At 37.4% G+C, this 21,425-nt stretch overlaps 2 protein-coding genes across 2 annotated transcripts in view; one reads left to right on the top strand and one right to left on the bottom strand.

The window, feature by feature from the left end:
- LOC308198288 (uncharacterized protein C21orf58) overlaps positions 1-21,425 on the top strand; it is a 115,296-nt gene that overhangs the window by 71,119 nt on the left and 22,752 nt on the right. The window lies entirely within an intron of this gene.
- The window catches only part of PCNT (pericentrin), a 100,391-nt gene that overhangs the window by 74,183 nt on the left and 4,783 nt on the right, over positions 1-21,425 (bottom strand). Inside the window, exons 2-16 of the mRNA XM_080600539.1 lie at positions 21,106-21,318; positions 19,078-19,128; positions 18,182-18,361; positions 16,637-16,780; positions 15,037-15,201; positions 11,372-13,843; positions 11,174-11,266; positions 10,781-10,957; positions 9,577-9,832; positions 7,704-7,762; positions 7,363-7,537; positions 5,620-5,756; positions 5,022-5,133; positions 3,366-3,398; positions 921-1,191 (exon numbers count right to left, since the gene is read on the bottom strand). Of these exons, the coding sequence (XP_080456665.1) occupies positions 921-1,191; positions 3,366-3,398; positions 5,022-5,133; positions 5,620-5,756; positions 7,363-7,537; positions 7,704-7,762; positions 9,577-9,832; positions 10,781-10,957; positions 11,174-11,266; positions 11,372-13,843; positions 15,037-15,201; positions 16,637-16,780; positions 18,182-18,361; positions 19,078-19,128; positions 21,106-21,318 (4,538 nt within the window). The remainder of the gene's footprint in view (positions 1-920; positions 1,192-3,365; positions 3,399-5,021; positions 5,134-5,619; positions 5,757-7,362; positions 7,538-7,703; positions 7,763-9,576; positions 9,833-10,780; positions 10,958-11,173; positions 11,267-11,371; positions 13,844-15,036; positions 15,202-16,636; positions 16,781-18,181; positions 18,362-19,077; positions 19,129-21,105; positions 21,319-21,425) is intronic.

Below are 21,425 nucleotides of genomic sequence, written 5' to 3'. Positions count from 1 at the left end.
CTCTTCATCAGCTTGTCAAGCCTATGACCACAGATGCTCTTCCCTTTCTCTGACAGTGGACCCCATCAGACCAGGTTTCTCAAAGTGAGTCCTACAGTCTAAGTAGCCAACCCCCCCAACTGTGGCACCAGTCCTGAAACCATCTGCTGATTTGACAGATTTAAGTGGCCCTTTCAATCCCCTTCCCTTTGACCAGGAGGACTGATGAAATAACCACCTGTGATCCTGAGTACTTTAGTACTGCTCCCAGGGCTCTTTAATCCCTCAATACTACTCAGACTGCTCCTTGCTGCATTACTGGTGCCCACATGAAACAACAGCAGTGGGTAATAGTCATTAAGCTGTATGAGACTTGACAGTCTCTTGGTGATCCTTGATATGAGCCCCTTGTAAGCAACAGACTTCTCTCAAGAGAAGATTAGTTTGGCAAATGGGTGCCTCTACCTCTCAGAAGAGAGTCTCCTACTACTATCACCCATCATCTTTTCTTAGTTGCACTGGTTGTTATGCAGGGAGTAAATTGGGCTGCCTTACTCAGCTCCACTCAGGTTCATAGAATCAGAATTGTTTAGGTTGGGAAAAAAACCTCTAAGATCATTTAGTCCAACCATTAACCTAGCATTTCCACATCTACCACTAGACCATGTCCCTAAGCGCCATATCTATACATCTTTTGAAGACCTCCAGGAATGGTGACTCCACTACTTCCCTGGGCAGCCTGTTCCAATGCCTCACCACCCTTTCAGTGAAGAAATTTTCTCTAATATCCCCTCTAAATCATATCCAACTTCCATTGCTGGCTTTCTAACTTCAAATCACCTCATGTCCAGTCGCAACATACTTAATGGCTAACATCACCTTTTATACAAACGAATGGAAGCACTCCATCATAACATGAGATGAAAAGAAAAGGAACTTACTACCTGATACCCCCTGCTTGATCCTGGCTCGTGACCACCTCCTCTGACAATGAATATTCTTTCAGTTCTTCCAGTCTCTGTTGCAAGAAAGTCAATTCTTCTCTGTAGTTTTCTTCAGCAACTCTTAACTTTTGTTCAAAGTAAAGTCTCAACTGTTCTAATTCAGTCTCATGCTCACTTTTTCTTTGCTGACGCTGCTGTTCAAATTCTTGTTTTAAATGCTCTATTTCTTCCACCCGTGATGCACGAGCCAGGAGCTGCTCTCTTAATTCTGGAATGGAAACAAGAACAATGTAAGTACTCAATAGTGTACAACTCAAGAAGTCATTCTGTGAAGATCAGCCAAATTTTAGTTCTTGAGATGGCAGTAAAATGCTATCCTGTAAGCTGCACAAGAAAATGAACTTCTAAAAAACAAAACGTTCCTTCCTCAGAAGACAGTAAAACAACATTCGCCATTTATACTGCATTCAGAGAAACCATTATCACAACAATCAAAACTTTCAGCAGACTGTTAGCCCCCCTAGTTTCCTTGTGCCTCAGGCTTAGGCCATTGACATGTAGAGCTCTGCAATAACGTTTAATCTTCAGTCAAGATCATTTAATTTGCTCCTGGAAAAAACATCTAAAGAAAAACAATTTTAGCACAAAACTATGCAGAAAGACATGGCACAAGAAAAAAAATCTGGACTACTTTAGTAATGGTTTGGCTATCCACCACAAGCTTGCACAGAAGCCAAATTCACTGGATCAAAAAGCCACCTAGACAAAAAAGAAGTAGAATCATAGAATCATTAAGGCTGAAAAAGACCTCCAAGATCATCTGGTCCAACCATCACCTTATGTCACCCAATGTCAATGTCACCCACTAAGCCATGTCCCGTAGCACCCTGTCCAACTTTTCCTTGAACACCCCCAGGAACGGTGACGCCACCACTTCCCTAGGCAACCTGTTCCAGTGCCTGACTGCTCTATCTGAGAAGAAATGTCTCCTCATTTCCAACCTAAAACTCCCCTGGCACAACTTGAGGCCATGCCTTCTAGTCCTATCACTAGTTACCTGTGAGAAGAGGCCGACCCCCAGCTCCCCACAACTTCCTTTTAGATAGTTGTAGAGACCAATAAGGTCTCCCTGGAGCCTCCTCTTCTCCAGACTAAACAACTGCAGTAGGAAACAGTCATCTTGTCTGTTTCAGCAAGCTACCCTTCTTTAAGGAAGTGAGAGTAAAGGACAGTTACAGCATATTCAGGAATTCCAAGAGCTTTCTTTCCCCGTTTCCTGTTTTAAAGTAGCAGTAATGTATCAGGAAGTGAAAAAGTGGAAAAAGGACAAAAATCACAGGGAAGAATAAAAAAGTTTCCCAGATAGCTTAACTGCCTAGATAACTTAAGGCTTGACATATCCACAAAGGATTAACTGAAGATGGAACTGCACTTTAGGAAGGGAAAAAACAAACAATAAAGCCACACAATTAGAGACAAGCAGCAGCTTACGTTATTCTGTAAGAGAAGCTTCAGAAAGAAGTATGGAAATGACTGCAGATACTTCCCAAAGTTTACACAAGCCAACAGTCATCTGAATGTTAAACAAATGTTCCTATGCCATAAAAAAAGTATCTGTTAAAGGACAAACCAGTATTCCCAGTATGGACTGACAGGAAATACAGAGAAAGACTCCCAGGCCTGTGGTTTGGCCAGTAACTCAAGTGTTGTTTGGTACTGCACTCCAGCTCACATCCCCAGTATGCAATCAAGCTGCCTGAAATACAGGCATGCAATCACCGAACTATAAACACCAGACACCTTCAGCTTACTCACATTCTCTTCTGAGCCACACTTCAGCTCTGCAGTACTCACACTGAGGAGACTGGGTGAAGGGCAAGCATGTTCCCAGTGCTGCACAGCTATCCTCACCCAGCAGCACAGCGCACTCACATCACAGCACAGCCCCAGAGGCTGCCACTCAAGAAGCAATGTAGCTGATTGTCACAGTATGTTTTTGTATAACCCACCAGAGAACACACACTTGGAGAAAATCCTCACAGCAAACATGCAAACAGGAAGAATATGAGCAGTAAGCACATGAATCTGCTTCTTAAGGCAGCCGTTGACAGGTACGGGGACCAGAGGAATCAAATGACAAGCAGGGACTAGTGAAAACACTAATGGCATAGGCAAGGAAAGTCCAATCTCAGGTAGGTGTTACCTAACCAGCAAAGTCTGCTGGCATGACATTAACATAGGAAAGCATTAGACAATTTTGAACTAGAATGTCATTTTTTAGTCAGCAGCTAGATAATTGGAACGCTGCTCTGTGTTCTGAAACCACTGCACTAAGTCCTCAAACCAGTTCAAATGCATTGTCAAATGATGACTTGAGTGGAGAAAAGCAGAGTAAAACAAAACAACTTTAAGATCTCCTCACGCAAAAAGAGATATCCTCACCTGGAACATGGGCTTCCATCTTGGACTCACCATCTCAAGCATGATGAAGGAGAAACAGAAAGGGTCCAAATAATGGTAATGTGAGTGATTAGATGCATAGAAAGACATTTGAATCGTTACTAAAGATTAGGGCTACTGAGAGGGAATATAGGAGTTCAAGCAAATACTAAGTCATGCTACCTATACTATAAATCTATAACAAAAAATGGATCTAAAGTCAAGGTAGAATCTGACTAAATCAAAAAATGTATTGAACTTATGACTGAAAAAAACATCCTCACTAAACCCTATTATATTTTGAAAGCTACTTAGTTGTATTGATTAAAAATTTGAAACGATATTTAAAACAATAGGCAACATATCCTTAACTACTCCAGCATAAGTAAAGAATGCCATCTAATGTTACTGTCTGAATGCAAAGGAAACACATACAGCTAACGTTAAAATCATGTTGCCTAGCTGTTTTAACTCTTTAAAATTAATTCTTTCATTTATTATACATCTGTTGCGCACATACATCTGAGAGATATTCACACTTCACTTCAACCAAAAGTGTGTCAACTGATTACTACACCATGAAGTTGACTATGACATTATGAAACGTAGCAATAAGAAATCTTAAGATGTATAAAGCTCACCATGTCACACTTCATCAATACCCCCAGACATTTTCTTTCAAGCTTTAAAACTCTTCCAAAACTTTAATGCAGATACACATAAGACTAACAAAACCAACCAAACAAAAAACACTGCTCCTGTTTAAGTGCTCCATACCTTCTTATTTTTTGCTTTTAAGTTTATGGGACTTGCTTATTTTTTAAAATGAAACCATCCTTTTGGAAAAAGCAGCTTATTTGTAGCCTTGCAGGAAAACAACATTATTCATTCTGATTTCAGAAGTATTACCTGAAGGTTGTTATTCTATTTTTAAAACACAGGTATAGAAAAGCTCCAGATTAAATATATCTAAGAATTACATGTGTCAGAAGATAGTGAATTTCCAGCTTGAGCATCAATGAAAAAGGCTTTTATTTAACTCATCTCACAACTGAAGAGGAAATAAAAGCCATTTTTACCTCAAGACATAACCTAATCACTCAGTTTTTGAAAGATTTCTGCTTAAAAAAGCAACTGACCTCCTAATTATATCCAAATAAAAGAAAAAACCTTCACAGTTACACTAAACTTCTTGAAAACCAAGTAGTCATCTTTACTGTCTAGCTACAATTAACCATTTTCTCAACTGAATTTATAACCCTTTCTCTACTGAATATAAATAGGAGCATGTTCCATAGAGCAGCATTTTCTCCATTTGAACTGCATTACATTTATTTAAAGCTGCAATTAAAGTGTTTTTCACTAAAGATTTTTATAGCATGCAGGAGTAGAGCAGGAAGGAAAAAGAAAATGACAAGAGTGAGCATTTTGTCACAGCCATACCATGCTTTTTGACATTGCAGGACCGACTAGTCATACAGTGCTTACTTGCCTCTCACTTCAGAAATCTTTTAGGCACACAATCACTAGGGTATAACCCACTCTACATATCTGTGACCTAGATGTGTGTTTCTGGTACATGATTAAAAGCCTTTCATATCAATAATGCATACTTCCATATGAACAAGAGGCAACAATACCCATCAGTTTTGAACATACCACTCAACTCCTGCCGATTTGCTCGGGTACTGTCAAGTTGAGACCAAAGCTGCCTGACTTCTTCTTGTGACTGAGTCTTGAATTCTTCATGCATGATATGAAGTTTTTCCAGCTATGGAGAAAAAAATAAATTTTGTTCTAATTGATTATTACCATGCAACATAGACAGTTCAGTCAGGACAAGGTGGAAACATTAGTGACAACCAGATTCTGAGATCCTGACCCAGGTTACCAGAGATACTGAGTAGTACTTAACTGTTAGACCTTCTCTTCTAGCAGGGGGTTTTGTTGCCAATGCTGTATTTATCATCACTAGCAAGAATCAAGTATTAGTTAGATAAGAAACTTAGGAACCAAAACATCAAGTACATTAATACAGAAGCAGTGACACCGAATTGCAGAACAGCAGTTGTGTTCAGAAGACTTTGAATCACTATTAAAGACCCAGAGTGTTTACCTATTTTATGAATGTGCTTTGTATTTTCTTTAAAACCCCTAAATACAAACAAGTTACTTAAATGATGAGCATATAGTTTATTTTTGTGACACACAGACACACAGAGTAATCAACCATTCAAAGTTGAGAAGTTCTATTTACCTCCTTCTGAAGATTCTGTTCTTTTTCTTGGCTTTTCATCTTTATATCTTCTAGGAGTTGGTTATGTTCAGTCTGCAGCTGTTCATGTAAGTTTGTGATGGCTAACTGGTGTTGTTTCTCAAGATCTATACATTTTACTACAATTAAAAAGTAATTGTTACATCACCATCCTGGATGCTGAATAACCTACATAACCGTTTTGTGATGAAAATAAAAATGCATATGTCCAGACCAGAATGCTGGCTTGTGACATTTCCTATAGAATTCACAGCCATAGCTGTCAGTACTTCCAGATCATTACAAAAATCGTGAAAAATAAAGGGTTTCAAAGTCTAACATTTCTACACAGAGCTACCTAGTTCTCTATATCCCACACTTAACTAAGAGGTAACCAGCAGTAGTATCAGAGAGATGAGCACCTGCTCTCTGTATATATAAACAATCACCTTGAACTAGAAGCACATTTTTGAGCTAGAAGCATATTTACTTGGAAAAGGAAATCAAACATTTCTTCATGGCCTACAAACACAGAATTCCTCCTACAACACTCAGCATCAAGAAGTAGAAGAGATGACCAGGAAGGACTACACAGACTCATGCCAAACATGTTCTTCCTCAGCACTGAGCACTCTCTGAACCCTATAAACTTGCCATTAGCTCATTCAGTCAATGAACATTTATCTGCCCACAATGAGCCTACAGTAAACTGATGGACATTTTGGCCACATGCTTCAAGAGGTGCAAGTTATCCTCATACAACAAACTTTACAGATACAGGTTCATCTACCAGCCAATTCACATTGACTAGTAAAGTCAGTGCAGGCTGGGAAGAACAAGCTTTTTTTTTTTTAAAAACAAAGATGTCCTCAGAGCAGCCAAAGGCCATCCAAACACAGTGAAAGCATCTGGCCCATGGCATGCAGGAAAGGCTACTCTTCACTTCTCAAATGTGGTATTACTGTTCGTCAGCTGGCACCAGAATTCCAGTAACTTTTAACACCATATTTCCATTTATTTGAGGAGAGTATTATTTCCCACGTATCTCACTGACATAGCATCTTGGAGGCTAGGCAACCTGACTAGCTATCTCTCTCCGCTTCATGGCACACTGCATCTTGTGGGTCCTTTTCATGCCATCACTGCCAGCATGGCTGACGCTATGGCAGTCAACCACTACTCTGACAAGTGTTTCAGATTTTCAAGCCCTATAAAAGCTCTTCAGAGATGTATCTCTGATCTGCACCTCAGCAAAGGATGTATGCAACTAGGTACTCATCTTGATCCTCATTTTTCGAGGTAATGAAAATTCCAATTGCAGTAGTCTTAGAAGTGTCACTTCCAGAACAGTATTTCAAAAAAGATACCATTCCATCAAGTTCTAACTACTGAGAATCCAAATGCAAATGTTTTAGTTAGAAGAAGCTTCTATTAATAGAAATCTTGATTAATTCAGTGACCATCAAAACTGGCTTTCATCTGTCGGCAAAACTGCATATCCCTTTAATACTTCCAAAGGAAAACAGAGTCTATGTCATATTCCATACAAGTCAAAATGCAACAGGAAGGTGGGCTTCAAACAACTTTTTCCATTTAGGTCCTATTTTCAAGACAGTCTCATGTCATCAGCCCAATTTTGAAGTAATACATGAATATATTTTGTATTTGCTTTTTATATTGGTTCTAAAACACTTAGCTTTCTTATTGTTCAATAAAGAAAAGCACTTCCCAGACCATGGCACTTACATTCAGACTGTTCCTTCTCAAGAGAAAGAAGCCCCAGCTCCACTTTGACCTTTTCTAATTCCATTTCCAGAGTTTTCTGCAGTTCTGCCATTTCAGTCTGATGTTTTTCAGAGAGCTCTTCGCACACGTTTTCTAAACGCATCTCAGACTCTAATTCCCAGTCTCTTTTGATAGTCTAAGAGAGCAAGATATGAGCATTGTTAAAGCAAACACATTTAGTTGGTTTTCCCCCCCCTCTATTTTATGTTTATAAATAAATATATAGGAGAGGCAAGACTTCTTCCAACTCTGGTTTAGTGAAAGAAGTTCTGTTTTTTCTTGTATAAGAACAGAATTTATACCTCTAATATCTGGATATGTTTCTCTTCCATTTCCATTTCTATTTTCTTTCTCTGATCAACTGTGAAATAAAATACTATTTATTAGTAAACGTACGTAAAATATCTTGCTTAAATGACAAGCAGAAATATAGGTGAAACAGACATTTTCAACATCAAACTCAGGGCTTGAGTAGGTAGGCATGCAGCAGTGTAAGGTGCTGGGCTCTATCTAAACCTACTGTTATATTATATCCTAGTAAGTCACTTCCATTTTAGAAAATGATACACATTAGCAGTTATAACTGCTACGACAAGTCTGGAGGTTAAAGTCAGCTTAATTAGCAAAGCAAAGTCTACTTAAGTCTAAGGGATACGAACCACCTCCTTTATTCCTAAACATATTTATTCAAATGCATATCAATGTCATTTTAGTTGCCGGCATTTCACTGCACAACATTCAAGAGTTAGAATTATCTGTATCTCCAGAGACACAGCAAAAGAATTAGCAGGCAGCGGCAAGCAGGAACCTCTTTTCAAATGTCTTTTAAAAATGCCTAGGAAACAGAATGGAAGTCAGATGCTATTATCTGGTCCATTATCAATGACACCTTCCCAACTCATCCCCAGATTCTTTCCAACTTCCGGCTCAGCACCTTTCTTGGTTTGTAAGAACCCTGGAAAGTGCTATCAGTCCCCTCCTCACAGCTGCAAAGTACTGTTGCCTTATCTTAAGGCATTACTTCAAGTTTCTCAGTGAGAGATGAGATCCCAGAGACTGAGATGGTACCAGCTACCCAGCCAGTGGTCAAGTAGAGGACAAAATTTCATCTATTTTTAAAGATAGGAGTGTCACAGCACAGTTGGGGTCATACCCAATCACCACCTCCCTGAAAATTTCCTCTATCATTCCAGGTAACAGCATCCACAATTCTCTCCTGCCTCATCTGATTCTGGATGTTCCTCAGTCCCTGCATTCAAGTATTCTGAAGCAGTTACATTCCTATCAAGCTACAGCACCAAAATGTAAATAAACAGCACTGATCCTGAGAACTATGCCCAGACTTCCTCCTATTCCCAAATTCCACCATGCCATCAGTTCACTGTATTACTGGTGATTACAAATGCCTTTCTACTCTTGAGTTTGAAAGACAGAGCCCCAAAACATCATCCTCCTCTCAGGGAAGGACAACTTTTCCTAAAATTTCTTTCCTAAAATTTCTTCAGTAAAATTGCTGCAGGCCTCATCTTTCTCCAGAAATTCCTCAAGCCCTGTCATACAGTTCAGAAATTTTCTTCTGATCTGGGAGGGGACAAAGAACTCTCCAACATGCCCCAACCACCATCAGCAGGCCTTCAGTTCTAATAGCTGCACCATTGCTCTTGGTGATGTCAGAACACAATCTGATATCAAATATGTCACAAAAAACATCTGGCTTCAAGTTCTCACTGAGCCTTTCAGTTCCTTTCCAAATCCTTTCTCCTACTTTTGAAACAAAAGCGTGCAGGCCAGGAAGAATTTTCTATCTTGTTGGGAACACAGTAGCCAATGTTGACTTCGGGCAATAAAAACCCTTAAAAAACACATAGGGTAAGAGCTCTGCACTTTGCACCGATTAAATTCTTTGGGACAGCTCTGTCTAATGCTTCCCAAAACCAACTAGTTCAGTATGCTATTTTTTTTTTTTTTAAATCAGAGGTAGTAACAAAACACTCATGTAGTTGAAGAAGAATTAAGGTTAGGTCTGGACAACTTCATTTTTGCATATAAGATGTAATTGTGCACATGCAAGCCGAGCCACTGCCCCTAATCAAGGCAATGCCAGCTTTCAGTCAAAAGGCCAGCTGTACACCCTGATAGGAAAGAATAATACTGATTGGATTTCAATTTTAATACCTAATTCTTGCTGATACTTTGACTTCAGGTCTTCTTTTTCCTTCAAGCACTGTTCTTTAATCTTCTCCCACTCCAACTGATGGCGGCTTTGCAGAATTGCTACTTCCTGAGCACGCTTATCATTGAGCATCTCCCGTAGCTCCACAAGTGCAGTTTCCTTTTCTTTTCTCAAATTAGACTGAGTAAGCTCAAGCTGAGAGGTGTGCATATTATTTAAGCTTAGGCGTAAAGCTTCCAATTCAAGACTGTGCAGTGTCTGTAATGGAGAAGAAAAAGCATGTCCCTCTCTTCTAATTAAATGTGGTCACTGTTTTCATAACTAGCTTCAGTTTGAATTGCTTTCAACTACTAACACATTTAAGTTTTGCTTTCCTGTAGTTGAAAAATATTTCTTCATGGCAGGGACAGAACACCAAAATAAGTTGACTTCTATTACAGATTTACACATTATTTGCAGTGTAAAGTAGGAGGTTTTCCTGACCCACCTCTTAACTTCATCTCCAACCAAATACCTTGCATCTGTCCATTTCTTCACAATTTCTTCACACAAGCACACCACATCCCTTCATTGTCTATTACAAAATTCCTCTTATTTGCTATTGCTTATAAAATGGTTCAAAGCAAAGTTCTAAAGCGGTATTAGAAAAGTGGAAATTAAATTCACCAGAAATATTAAACATCCATCAGTTAGAAATGGCAGCTAAAACAGGCTGACAACTTTCCAATTCCTGGATAAACTAAACAGTATACCAGTATCTTGTAATTAGACTTACGACCAGACATATTCTTACCATTTCTACTTTGCACTTAGTGGAAGTGTTAAAAAGCCCGGTAAATAGTTAAGGGGAAGTCAGGTTTACATGCTTCATTTAAACACAAAAGTAATACAAATTACATTAATTTTTTTTTTTTTAATAATTTTGTTAAACTTACCAAGACATGAAAAATGACTGTTTTGTCTTTTTTTTTAAGCCATTAATTGAAGCATCCAATTTCCTTTTAAATTAATGTCAATATACAATAGCAGTGAGGATGATTCCTGGGGAGCTCTTTCAGAACATATCAACTATTGCCCACCAAAGAAACATTCTTAATTCAATTTCAGCATTTCATAAAATAGCATATACAGTAGAGACAAAAAAAATTAATAAAGGAGCCTTCTCTTTGCAACAAATACAGTAATTACTGCATTTCTTTATTTTACCTGTGATTGGAGCTGGGCTTGCTCAATCTCTGCTTTGTGTGTGGCTGCCATTTGCTGCTGAAGTTCATCCAACAGGTGTTGCTGTTCTCTATTTAGTGAGGCACGGAGCTCCTCCATTTCCTCTTCATGCTTAGTAATTAGTTCAGAGATTTCACGTTCATGCTCTCGTTCATGTACCTGCACAGAACACTCACATAAAGGTTTTTCTTCAAAACAGTGTTTGTTAGTCCCACTAAAAAGTTACCTGGTCAAACTTTTCCCTTCCACAAAACCCCAAATCAAAGACAACATAGAAAAACAGTTATAAATATTTTGGAGGTGGAAAGATCTATTATCGACAAACAATGCAAGATGAGTTTATTTTTCTGAAATAAGCCTGATTACACCATTTACCTTTTTTATTAAAGCAAGCTGTTCTTTTCTTTCTTCCTCCAACTTCTGCTGCTTTCCAACTTTATCTTTTATTTCATTATTTAATTCTTCTATCTGAAAACAGGGATACAAACATTTGCAGTGAGTACTTTAAGTATCCTGAAACCCAAGAACTGCCATTATTGGTGTTCCTACCTCCTTCTTGTGTGTCAAACTCACTTTAGTTAATTCCACAAGGTGCTGAGTCTCCATTTTATCAATTTCCTCTTTGTAATGTTTCACCATCTCAGATTGTGCCTCCTGCACAGCTTGTGCAGACTGAAAGGACTCCTGCAAGCGATTTTCAAGCTCCAGCTGAACCTTCTTCAAATGAGCTATTTCTTCAATTAGCTGGCTTTCTTTCACATTGTATTCAGTACTTTTTGCCTCTATTTCAGCATTAAGTTTATTAATTTCTGCATTATTCAAGTTCAACTTGTCCTCATATCCCAATCTTTCACACTCCTGTACCTCTTTGAGGTTTTGCACTTCAGTATTAAGTTCACGTATGTTCTTCTTAAGATCTGCTATGATGCTAGCATTTGCTGCTAAAGCATTCTCTGCTTTTATTAGATCTTTCTCCATGGATGATAATCTCTTGCCCAACACTGTTTTTTCCTTCAATAAGAGTGCTAAATTTTGTTCTTTGTTACTGATTTCAGCTTTGAGCAGATCCTGTTCTTTTAGCAATGTCTCTTCAAGTACAGCTTTCTGACCAAGAAGCTCTATTATTGTCAGATTTTTAGCCTTCTGAGCATCAAGCTGGGTCTGCATTTGATCCCTTTGACTTTGCAGAACAGCCAACTGACGTCCAAAAAGAGACTGTACTTCACTTGTTACAGAATCAGAAGCCGTTTTCTGCTCTTGTACTTCTTTCACTAATTGCTCCTGAGTTCGCAGCTGCACCATCAACATTTCTCTTTCTTCCTGGAGGTCTTTCAGCATTTGTTGCCAGGTAGAGGATTTTGATGTTTGCGTTAAAGGCTCCACAGCATGGTAAGGTTGGCCTCCATCCTCACCCTGTTGCTTTATTAGGTGGCTTATTTTGTTTTCAAGTTCTTTCTCCTTCTCTGTTTTCTGAAGAAGTTGCTTTTCACAACAGACCCGTGCTTCACGTTCCTTATTCAGTTCCACATGCATAAGAGAGAGCTCAGCTATTACTTTTTTCCATTTTCCAGCAGCTTCTTGGGTCTCCCGTTGAGATTTTTCCAAGGCTGACTCCTTTTCATGAAGCTGTTCGGTTAGCTTGTTTAGTAGACAGATGCGTGAAGCTCTCTCATCATCCTTTACAACGTCACAGTTGCTTATTTTGTTTCGCTGCAGGGAGCCATCTGACAAAAATGAAATGAAGTCCTCTACTTCCACCTCAGTCTTTTCAAAAGTCTCTTGAGCCAAACTGCTATGACATGTTTTTTCATCAAGGCCAAAGTTTAACAGAGGAGATTTAAAATCCATGCTGGGTTCTAAAAGCACATTACTGTCTAATCTGTACCTACCGCATCTATCTTCTTTAATGGCATAACCTTCAGAACTGCCTGACACATATGACTGCTCTGGTCTTTCTGTGGAGACAAGATATTTAGCCAACATGTCTTCATCAACAGTGAAAAACCCAGGTTCTGACAATTGTTCTTCAGACAGGTAATCTCCTTCATTACCTTCGCTTTCTTCGATCCTTGAACTCATTATTTCTTTTGATTCACCTCTTGATGAGTCTACTCCCAGTTCGCACTGGAACTCTAGTTCTTCAGGAACAAACTCTTCTTCACCTTTAAAGTGACATGGTTTATTCAATATCTCCTCAAGTACCAGAGCTGCAGAGAGTGAAACATCTGGTAAAGTGTGTTTTTCCTTCAAGATCATTAGATTTTTATTGGAGACAATCTCTTCATTGTACTCTTGCCTTGCATCTGCACTGTTTTCAGTCTGAAAAAGAGGCTTTTTATGTAATTCCTGGATGCATGAATCCAGTTCCTGAATCTCTTCATTCAAGTACTGTTTTTCTTGTTTGTATTGCTGGGCTTCCTTGACCTGCTCTTCTGCCTCAAAAAGACGAGACTTAAGAACATCAATTAAAATTTTGTATCGAACCTCAATTTCAGTCTTCTGTCTCTGGAATTTTTCCTGCTGGTTTTCAAGTTTCTTCCTCAAATTTTCTTTATGAATTTCAGACTCATGAAGACTATTATTTAAGTCAATTATTATGCTGTTCAAATTCTGAATGTGTTCTTCAGAATTCAGAGCAGAGAGTTCTTTTTTTAACTGTTCAAGGTCATTTTTATATTTTAAAATCATTTCTTCTTCATATATCTGCTTCGTTTCTGCAATCTCTTTTCTGTGGCATTTCTCTAGCTCAGCTCTCAAGTTCTCTAACTGTCTGCAAATATCCTTTTCATGATTCATTTTCAGTTCAATACACTGCTGTTCTTTCATTTTTGATAATGTTATTTCATTTTTTAATTCTGTTATTTCCGAGTCCCGGAGAGAAAGAGTATGTTGTAGTACAGACAAGTTAAATCTTTCTGATGTTAGTAGATCCTGAAGATTTTTAATGTGTTGTTCTTTTTCTCCTATGCTTTCATATAGCTGCTGCATTGTATCTTTCATACCCTCTTCCATTAGAGCAAGCAGATTTTCCTTATCTTTGGTATTCTTAAAGATAAAATACATGAAATGTGATGTTTTACTTTCCTTAAACCTGCTGTTTTTCATGTCTCTTCACATATAATATTTACCCTTAAGTGCATAGAGCATCATTGGCCTAGGCAATATGATTTCTAAGCATATCCTTGACCATGGGTAGCACTACTGAAGCACTGATCAATGTGGTAATAATATCAAGTTTTCCATGGAATAACGAATAATATGCCACTGACTCCAGAGAGAAAGGAAGACTGTCTGAAATTCTGTGTATTTTGAATAAAAATGAGTAAAATAATAAGTACTGCAGACACCTCTTCACCTCACATCCATTTGCACACAGAAAACGCCTTTTACAGGAGAAACAGGCCAAAGAACAGCCATGTCAAATTTTGACTCATCTTTGACTTAAAAATGTAAGACTTCTATCTACAGCATGGCTGGTTGTGTGCTTAAAGGAAATCAGACCTTCTAAGATGCTCCTTTAATATACAACAGCAGCCATAATCCCTATAAATTTGGTTCTAAAGACAGACTTGTTTTGTCCCATGACCATACCACATCAGCAGTTCAGAATTATCACCAAATTTGAAATATATTACAAAGGTGGCAGAACTCTTCAACTTTATTTTCCTGAAATGTTTACATGAAAATACTCCCTCCATGTTTCCTCTCTTTTGTATCTGAAACTAACATGATTAGAGATAAAGTTAAAACACATATCAGAATAAAAGTAACTGTTCAAATACAACAGTGAAATTATTACATGCTTATACAGCAACCTTCATCCTCTTGAAGCCTGTGCCAATTACCTTCCCACATGTCAGTTCAGTGGTCCTATTTCTGACTGCAATTTATTATACAATCGTTGAGTAACAGAGTTAAAGACTATCTCTTCTGTTACGGAAACAGGTGGAGTAATTTCAATATTTAAGCAAATTTTAAAGAGCCAGTATTGAATTCTCATTTCTTACAAAAAAATGAAATTGTGAACAGCTATTTTGCCTTATCTTCTTGTCTTCAGAAGAATAGTTTTAATTACAGGCTAAAGAATAGTTTCAGTCCTGAAGCAACCATACTAGCTCATGCACAAATTAAACATTCATTACAGGTTCTTCCTCCAAAAAGAACCATTTTGGCTTACACAACTGAAACAGAAACCTGTCTAGAACTCTTAATTATAAAAGAGCTTCAAGTAGTTTTACCTTCTGAGAAGACTCAAGCTGTACTTCTAGGTCATGTGCTCTCTGACACAGCATCTCCAAGTGTACATTTTGTTCTTTAAGTTGGTTCTGAAACAAGGACATCTGCTGCTGGGCTTCTAATACCTCTTTCTTCCCAGGGCTTTTACTCTTTAGCATCTCATTAACCTGAGCACATATGTACTCGCAGTCAGAACATTTATATTATATTAAGTCCTACACTAATCTCACTGCATGCATGAAATATACCATATTCATTTGATATAGATATACTGTCTCTTTCATTCTCAGTGGATAAGAAACTTCCTAAAAAGTCAGTAGCATTTCAAACATAACTGGTGTCTAAGAACTGTAAAAATATAATGTTAAATTGCTAAATAATCAATCTCTACGAATCTCCCAAAATGAGACAGGACTTCCAACGGACTGGACATTCCGTTAAGATGACAATGAACAAAACTAACACTTTTTTCCAAACTATTTACAACTCAATACTAAAGGGTTTTTCACTTCCCAACTCCCCCAAAATGAAAATAAAATGTTTACCACCACCACTTTTAAAACACAGTCTGAAGGCAAAATAGAATGCATTTTTATTAATTTTAAGAAACGCTTTCTAAAAACTCTCCTAAAACCAATAAAATATCAATATATTCAAGACAGTACTAATCTTTTTACCTTTTACAAAAATTGATATGATTCCATGAACAATTTGCACCATATTAGTAGCCTTTACTTCGAATATGCCTGAATTGCTATTTAGAGGCATTGTTATTGTATTTCAACAGCTTACGGAGGAAATCCCAACAGTTATTTGTGGAACAGTTTTCACCATTACTGAATATTTTGTCAATACCATTTAGAACTGCACACAGAAAGCAGTATTTTTTTGTTCTTTTCCAAAGTTAGAATTTCATTTAGCAGAGGAATTATTTTTATTGGCATATACTACAAGCCTCCTGAGAGAACAAGCATTCAGGCATTAATAGAGAGTAGCCAATGAACATCATTTAAAAAAAAGCAGATTAAAGGACGTAATATGTCCTAGCATCCAGGGTCTCAGTTCCACAAACAACTTCTTGCACAGAAGCAGGTTCCTATGTATCAAGGGGTTATATCAACAATCTTCAAATTATATCTCCCTCTTTGAAGCAATGCACATTACCTCAACATAAGTTTCTGTATTACAACTCAGCTGTTACAGTCATTTCTCTCTATACACACAGAGCTTTCTTCAACAAAGGCAAGGTAAACTGGTCACATTGTTACAGCAACTCTTGTGTAGAGATCCCAAAAGTATTATGGAAAATTCCCTATCAGGTGCTAAACTGAGGGACAAGAGTATAATGACCTCCCATATATTTCAAAGTAAGCAAGCAGAACATAAGGATTTCTCCAGGAGTTCTCTCCAGCAACTGAAAAAAAAACAAAACTAAACCACAACTCTGCCTTGCCCTCAAATCATTTTCACTGCTGCATCACAAACTGAACTATAGAGAGGTATGTAATAAGCTTGGAGTGTTTTACGTGTTTAAATTCGAAATCTGTTCCCCCTCCCTCCGCCTGCCTTTGTAAGGAAGCTAAAATTAGAGAAGGAGCATACCTGATGTAACTGGAGTTGTAAGTCATGGATCTGATCAGCTACATGTGAAGCCTCTTCTAGTAGGTCATTTCGATCCTTCTTTGTCTGTTGAAGGCAGCTTGTTAGTTTCCTTATGACTTCATTTTGCTCTTGAACAGTTGTTTCCTAAGTGAGTCACAAGAAATACACTTTTAAAATGAAAATATTCTTAGCATATTATGAACAGAGTGAGCTTGCCTAAAGCAAAGCTGTTAGAATCCACTGTTAGATAGAACTTTTAGTAAGTTCACACCATAGGATCAGGAATATTTTTGTTAAAACATGATAACAGGAGTGACAAAAGAGAAATCTTCCACTGATCTCAAAGAGATACAGAAGCTAACTAAAACTCATTTGTGTTTTAAGCAAATGACAGGATACCATAATGAAAAAAATATTTTTACTTGGAAGTTTTGTAGCTCATATTGATGATGTAAAAGCAATTAAGTTTAAGTCTTGCACAGGCTGTAACAAATTTATCTAGTACCCCCTAAATTTTTTCCTATGTCAGCTCTTCAGCCATGTGAGAGAAAGCTAATGAGATAGGATACATTAACAACAACTTTTGGTAATCACATCAATCTTTTCAAGGTGTTTCCTCACCAACAGGAAATATCTTTGTTTCCCAATCCTAAAAAGAGGAAAAAACCACATAAAGGAGAAAATTATTCTTCGGATGCACCCGATAACTTACCTTTACACAAAAATTCTAGAGAGGGGGAATTTAAAATATATTTTTTAATATTTTTGGAGAGGGAAAGATCCATGTCAGGTTAATAAAATTTACCTTATCCTACTTAATTGCTTGTCCATACTAAAAAGTGCACCCCTAAAAAAGCACCAGAAAAAACACGCAACCAAGCGTAATGATCTTGGTCATCTCAGCAGCAAAGAGGGAGGTCTGCCACCCACACCACTATTTTAAAAGGAGACTAGCTGCATCTACTAAGTGTTTTTCAGGTACATATCCACAGGAACACTGACACTTCAGTAAGCTCTTCCTTTTAAATAGTTTGAAGAATACTTTGTTTTGTTCTTGTTTTTCCACTATTTGAAAGCATGACCTTGATATATATGTTTTTAACATCAGTATTTATAAAAATATAAGCTCTATGCTTTCACATTGAGCCCCAACTCAATTAATGATTAATGCTACTTTCCTTAGTGATTCTTACAAGTGCTTTCTGTAAAGGTTCACTCCTCAATACAGGAAGACAAAAATTAATAAAGAAAAGGAAACATCCAAATAATTCTGCTCAGAAATGTTCATCTAAGCATTTCAACAAAATCTCTCAAAATAAAGCTGCATCATATCCAATTTCATCCACATTTGATACAAGTAATATGAAGGCCTGGACACTGATTACATTAACCGATGAAGAGAAAATATAAGTGTTGATTTTGGCAACACATGCTAACAAGGTGAAGTACTTTTCAATAAAAAAATAACAGAGTTCTGTGTCCTACATATTTTTTAAATTAAAATAAAGTCATACTAACCCCATTGTCTAATTCTATGAAACATACCTGGAGCTGCATAGAGTCTCTCTGCTGGGTAAGTTGTTCTTGTAGTTCATCCATTTGTGCAGTGAGCCTTTCAACTGCTTCCTGTTTCTCCAGAAGTCTGTTCTCTAACTCAGCTATTTTAGTTTGACACATCTTAGCATCAAGCTCACTGCATTCTGCAGCAGAATTTATTGTAACTTTCTTCATAAAAGAAAAAAATGTTTTTATTCACCAAAAAAAAAACCCAAACATTTCTGTTTTATGACAATTCTGGCTATAAATTCAGATGCAAGCTTAAATTCTGGGCAAATTCTATTTTAAAAATAAATCAACATTTAAACTTCGTATTTAACAAAAAAAAGTTTGTAAGTTCTTTAAAATAAATCCTTTGAAATAAAATTTAATTCTTTAAAATTTCAAATATTTTTTTCCATAGGTAACATTTTCACATGATAAAGGGCAGAAGAGTTGTGATACTACAGAGCCAAACTGTGGCAAAGTGCCATGTTGGCTTCTAACAGCAAAACAAGAACTGAGTAAAAAGAAGAAATTGCTACTGTTAACCCTGTGGCTTCTTAGGAGCACTATCATTACAATTCTGCTGTAAGAGACAGTACCTTGCACTTCAGACTTAGTTTTTAATGTATGAAACAATTACAGAATAAGCCTACTTTTAAATTAAAAACACCATTCAAATTCAGCCAGACAAGTCCTATGATTTCAGTACACTTTTCTTACCAAAGAATTTCACAACTAGTACACGTGCATATAAATGCCAGCTTTAAACTGTAAAATGGCATTTGATATTAATGCTCAGTATCTATATATACACACAGCACTTTAGTAACCAGTTATACTCTTCCTTTAGATATATATCAGCACCTTTTATTAAGTGTACAAAAAGAATTCACACTTACTTCAGCAGCATGATCATTCACTGCATCATGGATGGACATATCAGCACTCCTCTGGTAAGCAAACAAATAAAACAAACACCAAATCACAAACATTTTAAAAGGTACATAAGGAAAAGCAGAATTATTTTGGAAACACCCTAAGCACAAGCGAGAAGGGTCCACGCTGCAAGACAACACACAAATGACAGAGAGAGAGAGACTGACTTAAACATTTATCTGTACGATCATCCATGGTCAAATCAATGAAATATATGCAGAAATTTTATAATTATTATGAATGACTAAAAAAATTTAGGGCTAAGTCTCACCATTGAAATTCAATGTTTTATCTCCTGCTTTTGTGGCCCGCAAATACAGTTGATCACTTTTTAAATCTACCACTAAATATTAGTAAGTTAATTGACAGAATGAGTTAAGAAACATGAAATTCATTCAGTTAAAAAAGCAATACTATTTTCTGACGCACATCCTTACTGTAGTATGACATCTTCGAAGACATTAAACTATCACCAAACTTACCCGTAAGACAAAATAAAATGACTTTAGCACTATTTAGAAAAGGGAGCCAATAACCCTGCTTTTATGTTGAATCAGCACCAAGTCTCCACTGACCACTGTCTACATCACCTAGAAAACAATTCCACTTACTTTATAAGCAGGGTATTATGACAGAAGCTTTTTAGTAGCAATAAGAGTTTTGTTTTTAAGTTCACATGAATTTAACAAGAGCACTGCTGCTAATGCTACAGTTAAGTGACGAAAATACTGCAAGCTTTTTTTCTAATGCTGACAGCTTAGCATGTAGTTTCATAACAGCCTTTCTAATTCTCGTGATACATTCAAGATATCCTTGAAGCACTATGGATACTGTCACAACAGAAAGGATAATAAACAAAATGGTATTCTCCACTGTTTCAGGTCTGCATATATCCTAGTTTGATGTTACTGTTGTATGTTGTGAAAATACATCAAGCTGCTTCTTATGCAGAATGCACTGCCCCCCCCCCCAACTCACTTTGCTTAGAGAAAAAACTCTGCATAGAGAAAGTGCTGAAACACACTCAAACTACTTTCTAAGTAAAATACCAGACTGAGATAAATACAATTTGTGGTAGCCAGAAAGTTGAATTGTAGCTTTTGAGGCTTGTGAAAGTCATAGTCAGCCAATTCTGAAGCAAGAAATTCCTATTAAAAAAATATTGTTCAAAACTACATTTTTATTATGAGAAAGATGAAAAAGCTATGTGACTATCCACAGCTGACAAAAAAACTGCTTGTGAGCTGAAGCAAGAAAGCAACTGCTTAATTCAAACAGATGAGTAAACCTATTAGTAGACAACTGCTCATCTCAAGCTATATCACAGGCTATGTATTTCCACATTTATTAGCATGCCTACAGCACTACCTCTAGCAGGTATCCATTCAAACATCCTCAAATGCATCAGGCATAAGCAGAGTCACCTTTTAAATAAATTTGTCAGAGAATGTAATGTCTGTGCTGGCTCCGCATTATTACAGTAACTGATAAGAACATGCTGCAACAAATCTATTTTTTTCAGAATAGGGTAAGCACATCTGAGACAGCAAAGTAATACGTAACCAAGTATTATAAGGTCCTGGCACTTTCGCTCATTTACCATGAACTTCAGACTGAATTTGCCATTTCATGGAATCACAGCCACAGAATCAGAAATCTGCCCAAAGAGAAATTCAAGGCAGCAAGAGATGAAAGACCTCAATTTATCAGGCAAACAACCAACAGCTCCTTGACAATACCTGTCCGTTCCAAAAAACTGAGATGTTTGGATGAGATTCAAATAGTGAAAAAAATAAGGTGGTTTTTTTCTAGTTATTTATATCACTTTAAGAGAATTAACTATTACAAAAGGAAAAGGTTATTTTCCTTACTTCTCAATAGCAGCCAGCTGACAGTGCCAGAGAGCTAATACCCAATTAAGCAGAACAATCATCTGGAATACTTGCTATCTGCAGGTGGAGTGAAGTGAAACAAGAAATACTAACATTTACCTCTGTTTCTGTTGTTGTCTCTAGGAGGCTGGTGTCTGCAGCCTTATTCTCTATACCGTTACCAACATCTGGAGAGTCACAGCCTTGGGCCACTAGTGCGTGCTCTTCCTGCGGAACGTCATGCGTGTGGACAGACGAGCCCTTCCTCTTCGCCGTCTTTTTCTGCGACTGCGCGATGTCGCCTTTTGTTTTTCGTTGTCTGAAGTAAGCAAACTGTGCAGAAAAGATTGGAACAGGTAGAGGGAGAGGTAAGTGAGAAAAAGGTAGCAGGACCACAAAATTAACGCACTCATGGGTGACAAAGACTATCCTAGCTTGAT

Source organism: Anser brachyrhynchus, assembly GCF_964034855.1.
Source record: "Anser brachyrhynchus genome assembly, chromosome: 7".
Classification (NCBI taxonomy): domain Eukaryota; kingdom Metazoa; phylum Chordata; class Aves; order Anseriformes; family Anatidae; genus Anser; species Anser brachyrhynchus.
The sequence above is the reverse complement of the archived record's forward strand: the minus strand, read 5'-3'. Positions and strand labels throughout refer to the sequence as shown.